This window comes from Terrapene carolina, unplaced genomic scaffold, assembly GCF_002925995.2.
Source record: "Terrapene carolina triunguis isolate 2854851 unplaced genomic scaffold, T_m_triunguis-2.0 Scaffold16805, whole genome shotgun sequence".
In the NCBI taxonomy this organism is placed as follows: domain Eukaryota; kingdom Metazoa; phylum Chordata; order Testudines; family Emydidae; genus Terrapene; species Terrapene triunguis.
The window spans coordinates 4,733-20,298 of NW_020681156.1; the positions used below are offsets into that span (position 1 = coordinate 4,733).

General features: G+C 47.1%; 1 protein-coding gene across 1 annotated transcript; it reads right to left on the minus strand.

Annotated features, from left to right (window-relative positions):
- Nucleotides 1–1,283: 1,283 nt before the first annotated feature.
- Nucleotides 1,284–3,508, minus strand: LOC112114943 (alpha-1,4-N-acetylglucosaminyltransferase-like). The gene is made up of 2 exons (XM_024211860.1): nt 3,083–3,508; nt 1,284–1,895 (listed from the first exon to the last, which is right to left on the minus strand). The coding sequence occupies exons 1-2, from the start codon at nt 3,491–3,493 to the stop codon at nt 1,284–1,286; spliced, it is 1,023 nt and encodes a 340-aa protein (XP_024067628.1). The 5' UTR covers nt 3,494–3,508.
- Between the last annotated feature and the right edge of the window lie 12,058 nt (nt 3,509–15,566).

Genomic DNA, 15,566 nt, shown 5'->3' on the forward strand with positions numbered 1-15,566 from the left:
AGTCCCCTGAGAGGTGTGAAGCCTAGGTTACAATTCCTTCCCCTTACAAGCAGAGGGGGGAATTGAACTGGTGTCCCCTTCACCTGGTGTGAGTTCCCTAACCACTGGGCTAAAGGTTATAAGGAGGCTTCTTCCCCTGCCCATTTTGTTAGGCATACTCAGAGCACACCTATCAGACTGGGCCCTGCAGGCAGCACATGTGACTAGAGGCAGAAACTTAAGTGCCAAGGGAACTTAAAATCATGAGTTCAGCATCTATAGGGTTAGGCAGTAGCTGAATGGGGGTTTTGTGGATTGCGGTAGTGCCTAAAACTGGGCTTTAGGTGCCAAGGTTCCTTTGTGGATCTAGGCCTTCATCTCCAGGCCTTGGTTTTCCAGCTGTACAATGGGGAGAATAGCACTTCCCATCCTCACAAGTTGTAGGGAGACAAAACTCAATAATTTAAGTGAGCTGCCCAAATGCTGTAAGAATAGGGCCATAAGAAACAATGAATAAACACAACCCCTTTTTCTCTTCACTCCATCCCAGAAGCTTGAAGGAGGCTTAAGAGGGGAATACAAATTCAGAGCCATTGGAGTGGGTTAGATATTTTATTTACATGTGCATAGCTGAAGCAAAAGAGAGGAAAAATAAACAATGCTATTGAACACTTGGAGTGGGGAAAGTTTGGGCTACGATTGTCATTATTACTGAACATTGATATTACAGTAGCACCAAGAGGCCTCAGTCAGTTTGGGGCCTCATTGCACAAAGTGCTGTACAAGCACACAGCAAATGACAGGGGGAAATTTCCAAAAGCATCTAAAAGGCCAGATTTTTAAAGGCATTTAGGCACCTAAAGATGCAGATAGATGCCTAATGGGATTTGCAAAAGCACTTATCTGCATCTGTAGGCACCAAATACCTTGGAAAATCTGACCCTCGGGTTCCTAGGTCGCACTGATTTTCAGTGGATCTTTGGCTCCCAAAGCCAACATGTCTTGAAAGTGGGACTCAGGCTCCTAGATCACTTAGCTCCTTTGGAAAATTTTACCCTAAAGGACAAAACATACTTACCATTGGTGATTACATGATATTTACACCCCCACCTTCCTACAAATTTCATTAGGTCTTGGGGAAACTTGGGAAAAGAGGTGGTTTCTGAGAGGTTCTCTCCTACAAAGTGGTCTGCAGATAGAAAATGGCTGAGAGTCACTGACTAAGAGGAGGAACACATTGTGCAGTTTATTTTAGTCAAAGGACTATCAGGGCTGGAAAGAACACCTCGTTCTGCTAGATCCAATCATTCAGTCTTGTTTTGTTGCATATGACCACTGCCGTCTGTGCCTTGAATAAGTTCCTTATAAGTGGTGGGGCAGTATGTTTTGTACAGATTTTCCACTAACGTGTTACTTCCTGCAACCGCAGTCTTGTGTTCCTTGTTCATGAAGTTCCACAGGTGCAAAGCATAGGAGTTGTTGAAGTCAGGGCTTCTCTTCCAAACCTTGTAGTACTGCCTCCATGCTGGGTAAGGGATAGGGTAGAAACGCTGAGGATGTAAGAAGGAAATGTTCTGACATCTCTGATCCTCCACATTATGGAAATTGGTCAGGTTGCACAAGGCTCGCAGCATTCTCGTCATTAAGATGGGTCCTTGGTTTCCCCAAATGTGTCCATTGTAGTTTTGAACAAAATCTTTCATGCAATCCCAAATGAACCAGTGATGGTGAGGAAAGCCAAAAACCCCACTGCTGGAGACCTTGGAAGCCTCGGCCGATAGGAAGTTTGCCACTGGAATAGGCCTGATGGAGATGACATCTGTGTCCATGTAGATCCCACCGTATTTCCAGATGAGTGCAAGTCTGCTGGCGTCAGACCTGATATGAACCCAGTGCTTTTGCTGGGCTGCATTTACCTGCAGAGTTGGAAAGGGATCACAGAGATGCAATGGACTCCACTTTGAAATTTCTAAACACCTGATCCCATTAGCTATATATTCTATAAAACTCTCAGCAGTGTCTATCCTCACTTTAATCCCTTTAAAAATTAATGGCTGTTTTTCTTTTTTAGCTATGAAACTTTGTTGGAAAAAGGCAAGAGCAGATGTAGGTTTCATTCAGCGTGATTGTACAAGTGTTTCCAAGGTGCAGTAAACTCCAAGGAAACATGCAATATTTATGAAATAATGAGAATATGAATCATTAACTGTAATTTCCATAAACACAACCCTGCCTCATCTCAATTTACACACTCACTGTCTGATCCACGCCCGTGGGATTCAATTGAAAGATTCTCATTGATTTCAGTGGGCTCTGCAATAGGCCCCTCCTGGTAATCTCTAAAGAAGATAAAAAGTGAGAGAGAAATTCAGGCCTTGGGTTATGCTGGTGCACGGAGGGCTGGAGTACCAGTATAGCAGCCAGCTCCCTGTTTATTCTCCAGACTCTCCACGTTCATTTAAAAATAAATAAAATAAAGAAGTCCTTAGCTGTAATGGTTGCCAATAGACTCATGAAAACATGAAACAAGTGCAGATTAATGCAGTGATGCCTGCCTGAGTTTTCAGACAGGACTCAAAGGACTCGGAACAAGAACTCAAAGGGGTGTGAACTCCCTGAACAACAGTTCTGAGAGGCGTGGGTGGAGCTTGGAAGAGCATCACTGCCTTTTTCCCCAAAAATTGACCTCTGAATAACCCTCTTACTTCTAGAGCTTGTCCACAGACATTTTCATTGCTGTTTCTGACACCTTTAAGAAGCACTGAAATCATTTTCGCAAACAGTAAAAGCTCACTTTAAATTCATGCTGACTGAAATTTTTCAAATACAACATTTTTTATCAATACAGTGTGTTTTTTGAAAAGATGGTGATTAACCATATTTTATCAAAATGGTTAATCAAAATCATTATTGAAATGTTCCATTTACCATAACTCCTGTCATCAGGAAATAGTAAATGTCCATAACAATTTCAATAAGTATTTTGACTAATGCATGGCAAACTGTCATAAACAAGGGGTCCATATTGGGTGCAACAAAATGACAACAGCTTCATTTTCCACCATCTCTACTTTAAATCTTGTTCAAAACCATTTCCTCTCACCTTTTGATACCATGGGAGCAGAGGTGTCTCCTGGAACAAAGTTTCCATCTGGAAAGGAAAAATGAAGACATTCTTCATAGCAGATAAAAGTGAGAAGGCTGGATAAGTGGAATTTGAATCCAGCCATGTGCTATTGTTCAGCCCTGTCATGAAGAAAACAACAGGTCTGTCATGGTAGATCCTGGCAGCAGATTCCACAGAACATGAAACCAGTGGAGGAGGCTCAAGGCGATCTGTGATCTCCACAAAGATGATGCTTCTGCTCTGGCTCATAACATCCTCTTGCGTCAGGAATCGCTTAGCAATAGGCATGCAAGAGAAGATGCAGCCAGACTGCAGGGAGAGTTTATAGAAAATGGCAAAGACAAAGACAAAAAGGAACCAGAGCACTATTTGGATCTCCTTCAACATTCTTGCTTTTCCTTGGACAGCTCTCTTAATAAAAACAAACAAACAAAGTCAATGTGAGTGGTTCATTGTTTATCGCTGGGAGAAAAATGTGACAGGACAGGATTTCCAAAATTATTATTACCTTGGATTATTTCTTATGCAATTGACAGCATATTACAAAACTGGGGAATCAAGAGTTAAACCAAATCACATACCTGAGTTGACATCAGCCTCTTCGAGTCAGGCTACAGTTCATGAAAATGACTTGTCAACCGTCTATGGGTTGGAGCCCTGAAGTTTGCAGTCCTCAAACCAGAGATGTTCTCTACTGAACTTAATGGAATTCAGTGGCAATGAAAAGGGCCCTAGATCATAATAGGAAGGAGAAACTGTCTGGACTCTAGTTGAGCGGCATGCTGCACACAAGCAAGGGACCCTCCTGAGCTAAGGTAATGGGTGTTTGAAGAAGACCCAGTTAAAGGCCCCGATGAACAACCTTCTCTCTTGTCTTGGGAGCTCCATATAAGGGAGCAGAAGAGTCAGTCACTCACACCTTTCAGATCATATGAAATCCCAAAGGAAGTGGGTAGTGTATTTTTGTATGTATATTCTCACTGCAGGTCATTGGTAATATTAGCAGAAACCCAGTCTACTTGGCTGTGCAGTCCCTGTGGAACCCAGGGTTATTATCCATTCACCCTCTATTTTATTTTGGCTGTGTGAAATGAAAAATAAATGCATAGGCCAAATTCAGCATTCCTGCACAACCCCAGTACAACCTCCTGGTGCAAGTGCTGGAGGAACCAACTAGGGGCAGAGCTTTTCTTGACCTGCTGCTCGCAAACAGGGAAGAATTAATAGGGGAAGCAAAAGTGGATGGGAACCTGGGAGACAGTGACCATGAGATGGTCTTGTTCAGGATCCTGACACAAGGAAGAAAGGAAAGCAGCAGAATACGGACCCTGGACTTCAGAAAAGCAGACTTTGACTCCCTCAGGGAACAGATGGGCAGGATCCCCTGGGAGAATAACATGAAGAGCAAAGGGGTCCAGGAGAGCTGGCTGTATTTTAAAGAATCCTTATTGCGGTTGCAGGAACAAACCATCCCGATGTGTAGAAAGAATAGTAAATATGGCAGGCGACCAGCTTGGCTTAACAGTGAAATCCTTGCTGACCTTAAACGCAAAAAAGAAGCTTACAAGAAGTGGAAGATTGGACAAATGACCAGGGAGGAGTATAAAAATATCGCTCAGGCATGCAAGAGTGAAATCAGGAAGGCCAAATCGCACTTGGAGTTGCAGCTAGCAAGAGATGTTAAGAGTAACAAGAAGGGTTTCTTCAGGTATGTTAGCATCAAGAAGAAAGTCAAGGAAAGTGTGAGCCCCTTACTGAATGAGGGAGGCAACCTAGTGACAGAGGATGTGGAAAAAGCTAATGTACTCAATGCTTTTTTGCTTCTGTCTTCACAAACAAGGTCAGCTCCCAGACTGCTGGACTGGGCAACACAGTATGGGGAGGAGGTGACCAGCCCTCCGTGGGGAAAGAAGTGGTTCGGGACTATTTAGAAAAACTGGATGAGCACAAATCCATGGGGCGGGATGTGCTGCATCCGAGGGTGCTAAAGGAGTTGGCAGATGTGATTGCGGAGCCATTGGCCATCATCTTTGAAAACTCATGGCGATCGGGGGAGATCCTGGATGACTGAAAAAAGGCTAATGTAGTGCCCATCTTTAAAAAAGGGAAGAAGGAGGATCTGGGGAACTACAGGCCAGTCAGCCTCACCTTAGTCCCTGGAAAAATCATGGAGCAGGTCCTCAAGGAATCAATTATGAAACACTTAGAGGAGAGGAAAGTGATCAGAAACAGTCAGCATGGATTCACCAAGGGGAACTTGTGCCTGACTAACCTAATTGCCTTCTATGATGAGATAACTGGCTCTGTGGATGAGGGGAAAGCAGTGGATGTGTTATTCCTTGACTTTAGCAAAGCTTTTGATACGGTCTCCCACAGTATTCTTGCCGCCAAGTTAAAGAAGTATGGGCTGGATGAATGGACTGTAAGGTGGATAGAAAGCTGGCTAGATCGTCGGGCTCAACGGGTAGTGATCAATGACTCCATGTCTACTTGGTAGCCGGTTTCAAGCGGAGTGCCCCAAGGGTCGGTCCTGGGGCCGGTTTTGTTTTATATTTTTATTAATGATCTGGAGGATGGTGTGGACTGCACTCTCAGCAAGTTTGCAGATGACACTAAACTGGGAGGCATGGTAGATACACTGGAGGGTAGGGATCGGATACAGAGGGACCTAGACAAATTAGAGGATTGGGCCAAAAAAAACCAGATGAGGTTCAACAAGGACAAGTGCAGAGTCCTGCACTTAGGACGGAAGAATCCTATGCACTGCTATAGACTAGGGACCGAATGGCTAGGTAGCAGTTCTGCAGAAAAGGACCTAGGGGTCACAGTGGACGAGAAGCTGGATATGAGTCAACAGTGTGTTCTTGTTGCCAAGAAGGCTAACGGCATTTTGGGCTGTATAAGTAGGGGCATTGCCAGCAGATCGAGGAACGTGATCGTTCCCCTTTATTCGACATTGGTAAGGCCTCATCTGGAGTACTGTGTCCAGTTTTGGGCCCCACACTACAAGAAGGATGTGGAAAAATTGGAAAGAGTCCAGCGGAGGGCAACAAAAATGATTAGGGGTCTGGAGCACATGACTTATGAGGAGAGGCTGAGGGAACTGGGACTGTTTAGTCTCCAGAAGAGAAGAATGAGGGGGGATGTGATAGCTGCTTTCAACTACCTGAAGGGGGGTTCCAAAGAGGATGAAGCTCGGCTGTTCTCAGTGGTGGCAGATGACAGAACAAGGAGCAATGGTCTCAAGTTGCAGTGGGGGAGGTCTAGGTTGAATATTAGGAAACACTATTTCCACTAGGAGGATGGTGAAGCACTGGAATGCGTTACCTAGGGAGGTGGTGGAATCTCCATCCTTAGAAGTTTTTAAGGCCCGGATTGACAAAGCCCTGGCTGGGATGATTTAGTTGGGAATTGGTCCTGCTTTGAGCAGGGGTTTGGACTAGATGACCTCCTGAGGTCCCTTCCAACCCTGATATTCTATGATTCTATGATCAGAAGTTGCTGCATGAGAGGCAGAATTTGGCCCTATATCTGGATTGGACTGTGTTTCAGGTACGTTCACACTGAGTGTGCCACTTGGTTGCATGTTACCAGTGCATATTCATTATAGACAAATCTGCCAATGCTCATTAGCTAGCCTGAGGTTTTGAACAGCAGCCTCAGTGCCTAAAGAGGCCACTTGTTTTATGTTTAGGATAAGGCTGCAAGAGAGAAAGTGATACATACCTGGGCTCCCATTCCAGTGTATGGCATGAGGGTGATTGTTTGACAGTTGTGGATTTGAGGTGTCTGCAGTAACCATCTATAGTAGTCACTAAACTTGCGAGTAAACTGAGTAAATTGTACTTCTAGTAAAGTTAGGAGATACACCCACATTTCTTTATCTGGTAACTTGTTTTATTAACTAATTAAACAGATCAGAATATAGACAAAGTACCATGTACTGCGCACCAATTATCAGACACAGATGAACATGATATGTTGGGAAAGAGTCAACGTGGCTTTTTGTAAAGGGAAATCATGCCTCACTGATCTATTAGAATTCTTTGAGGGGGTCAACAAGTATGTGGACATGGGTGATCCAGTTGATATTGCGTACTTGGGCTTTCAGAAAGCCTATGACAAGGTCCCTCACCAAAAGCTCTTAAATAAAGTGAGCAACTGTGAGATAAGAGGGAAGGTCTTCTCATGGATTAGTACTTTGTTAAAAGATAGGAAACAAAGGGTAGGAATAAATGACCACTTTTCACAGTGGAGAGAAGTAAATATCAGGGACCCGGTGAAGGATCAGTACTGAGACCGGTGTTGTTCAACATATTCATAAGTGATCTGGAAAAGGGGGTAAACAATGAGATGGCAAAGTTTGCAAGTGATACAAAATTAACCAAGATAGTTAAGTCCAAAGCTGACTGCAAAATGTTACAAAGGGATCTCACAAAATTGGGTGACTGGGCAAGAAAACAATATGTTGGGGTCTAAATTAGCTGTTACCACTCAAAAAAGATCTTGGACTCATTGTGGATAGTCTCCTAACAATCTGCTCAATGTGAAGCAGCAGTCAAAAAAGCGAACAGAATGCTATGAAGCATTAGGAAAAGGATAGATAAGACATCAAATATCATAGTGCCACTATATAAATCCATTATATGCCCACACCTTGAATACTGCAGGCAGTTCTGTTTGCCCCATCTCAAAAAACGGTATTTTAGAATTGGAAAAATACAGAGAAGGGCAACAAAAATGATTAGGGGTACGGAACAGCTGCAATATGAGGAGAGATTACAAAGACTGGGACTGCTCAGCTTAGAAATGAGACAACAAATGGGGGATAAAACAAAGTAGTAGATAATCATGAACATGTGGAGAAGGTGAATAGAGGAATGTTATTTAATCCTCCACATAATATAAGAATCAGGGGTCACCCAATGAAATTAATACAGTAGGCAACAGGTTTAAAACAAACAAAAGGGAGTACTTTTTCCCACAACACACAGTCAACCTGTGGAACTCGTTGCTGGGGATGTTGTATAGGCCAAAAATATAACTTGTTTAAAAAAAGAATTAGATAAGTTCAGGGAGGATAGGTCCATCACTGGCTATTGGCCAAGTTGATCAAGAATGTAACCCCATGATCAGAGGTTTAGGGACACACAGACTGCCAAAAGCTGAGATGGGATGACAGGGGATGGATCACTCAAAATTACCTTATTCTGTTCATTCCTTCTGAAGCATCTGGCACCAAACAAGGTGGGTGTCACAGCCTGCTCCACTCACCTCTTGTCTGGCACCTCCTGCTGATCACTCTGGGATTAGTGCTTGAGGTCAACGCCCCCTTCCACGGTTTGCACGCTGTCACACCATCTCTCTCTCTCTGGTCTGCAGCCCCTCTCTCATTCCAGGAACCGCAGTGTCCTCTTTGTGACTTGGCCTCCAGCCAGGTCGCTCAGTGTTCCCCCATTTCCAGGGTACAGTCCTTCAAATCTCTGTCACTTCCGCATTGATTCAGGCAGTCTTCCTATACACTGCCCTGCTGGTGCCACTTCCCCAGAGGCAGGTAGGGGAACCCGGGTCGGTTCCAGTCCGGGGACCCTCAACCCAGCAGTTCTGGGCTTTCCTTTCCTAGCCCTCACTGCTCCTTCCCTGGACTGCTTCCTACAACTCCTGGTTCCCCTCCTTTCTCTGGGTAGAGCAGCTCCAGCCACTCCTCCCTCTTCCCAAGGCGTGACTGCCCTTTCCTAGCATCAGCCCCTCTGTTGCCAGCTTCTTGGCTTTATAGGCCCCGCCTGTTCCTGCACAGGTGAACCTGCTTGCAATCAGTTCCCTGCTCCATGGCTCTTAGTCTTCCTCCGGGTGCAGGCTGTGGAGTTAATAGGCTTATCCCCCTCCAGTCTGTGTGGGGTGGACACCCCATCACATACTCTCCCACTCAAGATTGCTACCCATGGGAGGAAAGGGAGCAAGTATCATCTCCCCTGCTTCTTACATAGCTAAGCACACAGACCGTCCCTCTCCTGCTTTAGATCACTCTTCATGAGAAGAACCCCCCCATGTCATCTCTTAATTTCTTCCACTAGATTTCCAGGTGATGCACAGCCACCTGAAAGGCCTGCTCTATAGCTACCAGCCTCCCCTGCAGCTGCTTCATCTTCTCCAGTGAGTCCCCCAGCACCCTCTCTCCCAGAGTCTGAGTCCCCACAGTCTTGTGGTTCATCTTGGTGCTAATTCCTACATGCTTCAGCTTCCTCCCTGGGGGTCTCTCTCCTCCCCCCGTCTCAGCTGCCTCTCCACTTTTCCCACATCTATAGGTTCATTATGGGCCTCTGTTTCTTCTTTCTTTTATTGACTGTCTTTCTTTTCTCTGTAGGTGCAATGTCTCTTTATATGGCCCTGCTCCCCATACCAAAAGCAGGTTCTCCTCTGACCCAATCACTTCTTGTGTGGGGCTTCCTGGGCCCTTGCCTCCTGATACGACACTTTCCTTTCATCTACATCGGGACACTCCCTCTTCAGCTGCCTCTTGCTCCCACAACTTTAACACCTTCAGGGTTGGGCCTCTGACCTCCTAGTGCCAGACCATTTCTGGCCCTTTCACCTTCTCCTATTTCCCGCCTGTAGGATCCTGCACACTGTAACACCATCTCTCTCTCCGTTTCTCTCTCTCTCTGGTCTGCAGACCCTCTCTCACTCCAGGAACTGCCATGTCCTCTTCATGACTCAGCCCTCTGGCTAACTCCCTCAGCATTCTCCCTTCCAGGGTACAGCCCTTCACATCCTCTGTCACTCCCACAGTGACTCAGGCAGTCTTCCCATTCATTGCCCTACTGGTGCCACTTCCCCAGCGGTGGGTAGGGGAACCCAGACCCATGCCCTTCTCTGGGTTCCAGTCCAGTGACTTTCAACCCAGCAGTTCTGGGCTTTCCTCTCCCAACCCTCCTGGTTCCTTCCCTGGACAGCTTCATACAACTCCTGATTCCCCTCCTTTCTCTGGGTAGACCAGATCCAAATCCTCTTCCCAGGGAGCAAACGACCTATTCTCTGTTGCCAGCTTCCTGGCTTTATAGCCCCCACCTGTTCCTGCCCAGGTGAACCTGCATGCAGTCAGTTTCCTGCTCCCTGGCTCTCCCTTCTGGTGCAGGCTGTGGAGTTAATAGGCCTACCTGGTGTCGAAGAAAAACAGAGTTCTCACTATTTGTTTGGGTACAGCAAGTCAGATGCTTTATTTTCTTTCTCTCTATCAATTGCATAGAGGAAGAGAGCTAAGCAGGTCTCTCAACAGGTAAACAATTTCAGCAAGCATTTATACCTTTTGTTACAGACAATAATGAGCAACAGCTGCATTTTGTTTATACATAGGTCATTCTGATATCTTGTTTTGCTCACTAATGTAGACTCTTAGTCTACATTCCATATTATCTACACAAGGTCGCAACAACTTCTCACACAGTTCTTTCCCACTCGCCTCACACATTCCTCGCTTCTACAAATCTCGCGTTATTAGGGTTACAGTTAGCCTAACTCTTGCTAACGAACTGTCATGCATTGCATCCCCTTCCTGTCAGTTCTTTCTCTGCTTCCACACTGGCTAACTTCACCCCTTCCAGTCCTGTGTGGGTGGACACCCCAACACAGTCAGAAGACAGGATACTGGGCTACATGGGCTGACCCAGTATGGCTGTTCTTATGTTCCTAAACTACATCAAAATTCTACTGGGGGGTCCCTGGATGCTCTGGCATATTGGTGGAAATTCAGCCTCCCCTGGATTATTTATTTGGATGTTAAATTTACTTTGCTCTACGTTGTTCCTACCTATTCAGTTTTCAGTAAGCCTGCTGTAATGGCATCAGAGAAATTGTTCAGGGGAAGCTGGAGGGTTTGGCAGTGATTATGTTGAGTCTGAACTTTTGATGAGCTTAAACTTAACCCAGACTTGATGTCTCTGTCTGAACTTTTAATCAAAGCTCTGACCTGCGAACTACTCATGACACCCCCCTCCCCTTAAGTAGCCATCTCCCCTTTTGTCTTTTTGAATCTACATTTTAACCTGTTTTATCCTGTAGAATCTTGATTGATTATGCATGACCATTATGATCTGTTAATCACTTTGTTTACTTCTGTGTATAAATATTGATGCTCACCCCTAATAAACTTGCCACATTACTCTGAAGCCTTTTAAGCTAAGGATAGTGTGAGCCCGTTGATCAATGAATTGGTGTCTGGTCTCTGACAGATTGTGAGCCCATACCAACTCCGCACGAACTCGGGTGCTGGAGAGGTGAGTAAGGACTTGCTTTTTACCTAACAATTTGGGGGCTCGTCCGGGATTTCCTTCTGGTGCGGTGCCTCTGTCCAGTGGTCAGACCACTCATATACGAATTGGCAGGCGCCACGGGAGATTTCTCCCAGCCAATTCAATATTGAGGGGTCGTGTACTGGACAGCAGGATAAACGCCAGTTGGAGGGCTCCTGTCAGACACCATGGGTCAAGGGACTAGCATGCCTCTTGAGAGTCCGTTGGGGATTGTAAATAAGTTATGGAACGAAGGGAAACTCCCAGTACAGACAGGAATGTCTAGGAGGAAGTTGTACACACTGTGTGTAAGGAATTGGACTGGGTATACCGCGGTATTGGCCGACCCGGAGATGAGGCGGCCTTCGTATGGCTCTTTCGAACAGGCTGCCTTAAGAGGAGTAAGGAGCCAGATCGAAAAAGACCATCCGGGACAGTTATGTTACTGGTTTTGTTGGGACACAGCAGCAGAGCTGTGGAAATCTTTAAAAATTATGGCAGTCAGGTATTCTCCCGAGAGTGAACCCCCTCCATGTTATTTCAATGAAGGGTGTAAACCACGGCGTGTTTTGACTCGTCAGTTGGTCCCCACTGCACCTGCCCCTATTCCTCCGCAGGGGGACTCTCTCCAGGGCGCAGAGGGGAATCTGCAGGACTCCAGATCGGAATCTCTGCAGAGGGATAAGGGGGAAATGGAAGGGCACACCTCGGGAGGAGTAATTACTAGGCAAAAGATCAAGCAGATGCAGCAGGTTGCATACCCCTCCCCTGAGGATAGCCCAGAGGCTGCCTCCGCCAAACCTTTTGTGAGTGATAAAGGTGTAAGTAGAGAAATGCCTTTACAGGTGCACGACCAACCTTTTGTGGACAACATACTAATATTGTGGAATATAAAGGCCTATTTCGTTTTTTGTGAATCAGTCAGTGCCCCCTGTAAGGGATTATTTCTTAAAGTTTCGCCCTGGTTGGGGAGGTGAGTCAGTCACTTCAGTGTTGGACGTAGCTGATTTTGCATGGGAGAAAGAAAGGGAAAGTAGTAAAAAGAAAGAGAAAAAGGAAGAATATAAGTTGATGGCTTTAGCTTTTCGCGGCGGTGTTCGAGGCAGAGGCCATGGCCGTGGCAGGGGATTTCAGGGTGCTCGGGGAAGAGGGTCCTGGCAACCCCAGCCACCAGGAAATTGTTTTCAGTGCGGACAGCCCGGTCACTTTAAACGTGAATGCCCCTGGGGACGCCCAGAGGGTCCGGTCGCATCCGCAGATACTTACACCAGGGACGAATACACCCCTGCACCACCAGCTCAGCCCGTTCCCCAGGCCTGGATCAACTACGGGCAACAGCAGCAGCTGCAGCAAACTCAGCCTCCTCAATGACGGTACCCCGGGGGCGAAGGCAAACAATGTGATGGTCTTATTTCCTTAATGTCTTTAGCCGGCTCCTTCCTCACTTTCTCCCCTCCCAGCAAAGAGCCTCGTCTAACCCTTTCAGTCCAAGGACTGCCTGTCTCTTTCCTCATTAATACTGGAGCTACTTTCTCTCTTTTAAATCATGCCCCCTCTCCCTGGCTATCCTCTGAGGTTAAAACTGCAACTGGGGTGGAGGGCAACCCACAGTCTCTGGGACTCACTTTGCCTCTAAATGTTATTTATGCTGATAAATGTTTTTCTCACCGTTTTCTTTTTTCCCCAGCTTGTCCGATCCCTTTGATGGGCCGGGATTTACTCTGTAAGCTTGAGGCTACTTTAACCTGCACTCCTGAAGGGGTAGGATTATTGTTGACAGTGTTAGGAGATTCAGCCCCAACTCAGGGTAATTGGGAAACCCCTCCTTCTCTCTCCCCTGACCTCACTGACTTGCCTTTAACCCTCTGGGGAATTTCTGACACTGATGTTGGCCTGCTCCTTTCGGCAGAGCCAGTAAGGATTCAAGTGAAGCCCTCCTTAACCCCCCCGTCAGTCCCCCAATACCCCCTGTCGCTGGAAGCCCGGGAGGGCATCCGCCCCATTATCGAGGGATTCATTGCACAAAAGCTAGTCCGCCCTCAGCACACTCCCTGTAACACCCCTATACTGCCTGTCAAAAAGCCTCCTAAAAAGGACGGAGACCCTATTCGTTGGCGCTTTATACAGGATCTACGGGTTGTTAATCAGTATGTGGTCCCTCTTCATGCAGTAGTTCCTGATCCAGCTACTATCATCAACCAAATCCCCTGGGATGCTGAGTGGTTCACTGTTATTGACTTAAAATCAGCCTTTTTCAGCATTCCTGTGCACCCAGACTCTCAGTATCTCTTTGGTTTCACCTGGGAGGGACAAAGTTATGTCTGGCAACGACTTCCTCAAGGCTACAGAGACAGCCCCACGATTTTCAGCCAATGCCTCCGCCACAACTTGGAAGGCTTCACCAGTCCGCAGGGATCCACGTTAGTCCTATACGTAGATGACATCCTATTAGGTAACCGTGAAGAAGCTGCCCTCCGCATCGACGGTAAGGCACTTTTATTATACCTACACACCAGAGGCCACAAGGTAGACCCTAACAAGATTCAGTGGGTCTCACAGAAGGTCCGATATCTGGGCTTCCTGTTAACCCCAGAGGGGAGACAAATGGACCCAGTCTGCATAAAGACTATCCAAAACTGCCCTCTGCCAAACACCAAGAAACAACTTCGAGGTTTCTTAGGATTAATTGGCTTCTGTCGCCCCTGGTTGCCGTTCTGCGGGGAGTTAAGCAAACCGCTCCACCGACTCACTGCTAACCTTGCTCCTGACCCTTTGCAGTGGTCCCCGGACACGATCCAAGCCTTTCAGTTACTCAAGAACAGTGTGGCCTCCTCCATGTCTCTCCGCCCCCCCAATTACAGCAAACCCTTTCACCTTTTTGTCCACGAGAGGGGCGGAATTGCTAGTGGCGTCCTTACCCAGCTGAGCTGGCCCCACCATTTCCCACTTGCTTTTTACTCTCAGCAGATCGACCCTGTCGCTCAGGGAACCCCATCCTGCACCCGGACTCTAGCAGCAGCTGCCCTGCTGATCACAAAGGCAAAGAGCCTGACCCTGGGTCATTTTACCACGGTTTGGACCTCTCATGCCTTGTCAGCCCTTCTGCGTAGGGGCACAACCCAAGTCTTTTCGGCCCATCGGCAGCAACAGCTAGAGGCCGAACTCTTAGAAGACACTAACCTAATTTTTGAAAGGTGTGGGCCCCTTAATCCAGCTACCTTGCTTCCTGACCTGCCAGTCCTCCAGGATCAGCACGACTGTGTGGAAGTAGTTTATAGCATCTTACAGATAAGGGACAACCTGTTTGACGTGCCACTGGACAACCCTGATTGCATCCTCTTCTCGGACGGAAGCTCCTTCTATGTTGATGGCAAGCGTTTCACCGGTTATGCAGTCACCTCTGAATGGGACATTCAAGAGGCCGCCTCACTGCCAGGCAACTGGGGAGCCCAAGCCGCCGAACTCTATGCCCTGGCCCGAGCTTGCCAGTTGGCCACTGGTAAGACCGTTACCATTTTTACTGATAGCAAGTATGCTTTTGGAGTTGTGCATTGTCACATCCACCTCTGGAAGTTTCGAGGTTTCCAGACAGCTGCCGGTAAACCCATTCAGCACCTCCCCCTCATCCACAAGCTTTTGGACGCCCTCCAAGAACCCTCGGTCCTGGCTGTAGTTCACTGCCGGGCCCATACTAAAGATGATAGCCCCGTCACCCGTGGGAATGCCCTGGCTGACGCCTCCGCCAAGACGGCTGCCGTCTTACCCTTAGCCATGCCCACGTTGGCTATTGCAGCCTCCTCCTTTACTCCACCGCACCCCGTACCAGTACCCGCTGCTGAACTACAGTCGTGGGAGAGCCTCGGAGCCACTCTGGTCAAAGGGACCTGGCTTATGCCGGATGGCCGAGCCTGCCTCCCTCGCTCCACATACCCCGTGGCAGTTCGCTGGCACCATGATAAGGGGGGTCACTACGGCACGCACGCCCTTGTGGACACCATCGCTCGCTTTTGATATGCTCCAGGCATTCAACCCTATTGCCTGTCAATAGTGAAAGCATGCAGCACATGTCAGCGTAATGGACCTGCTCCGCCTCTTAACAAAATTAAGGGTGGAAGACCTCCGCCTGCTGCTCCATTTCAACATCTTCAAATTGACTTTGCAGATATGCCAAA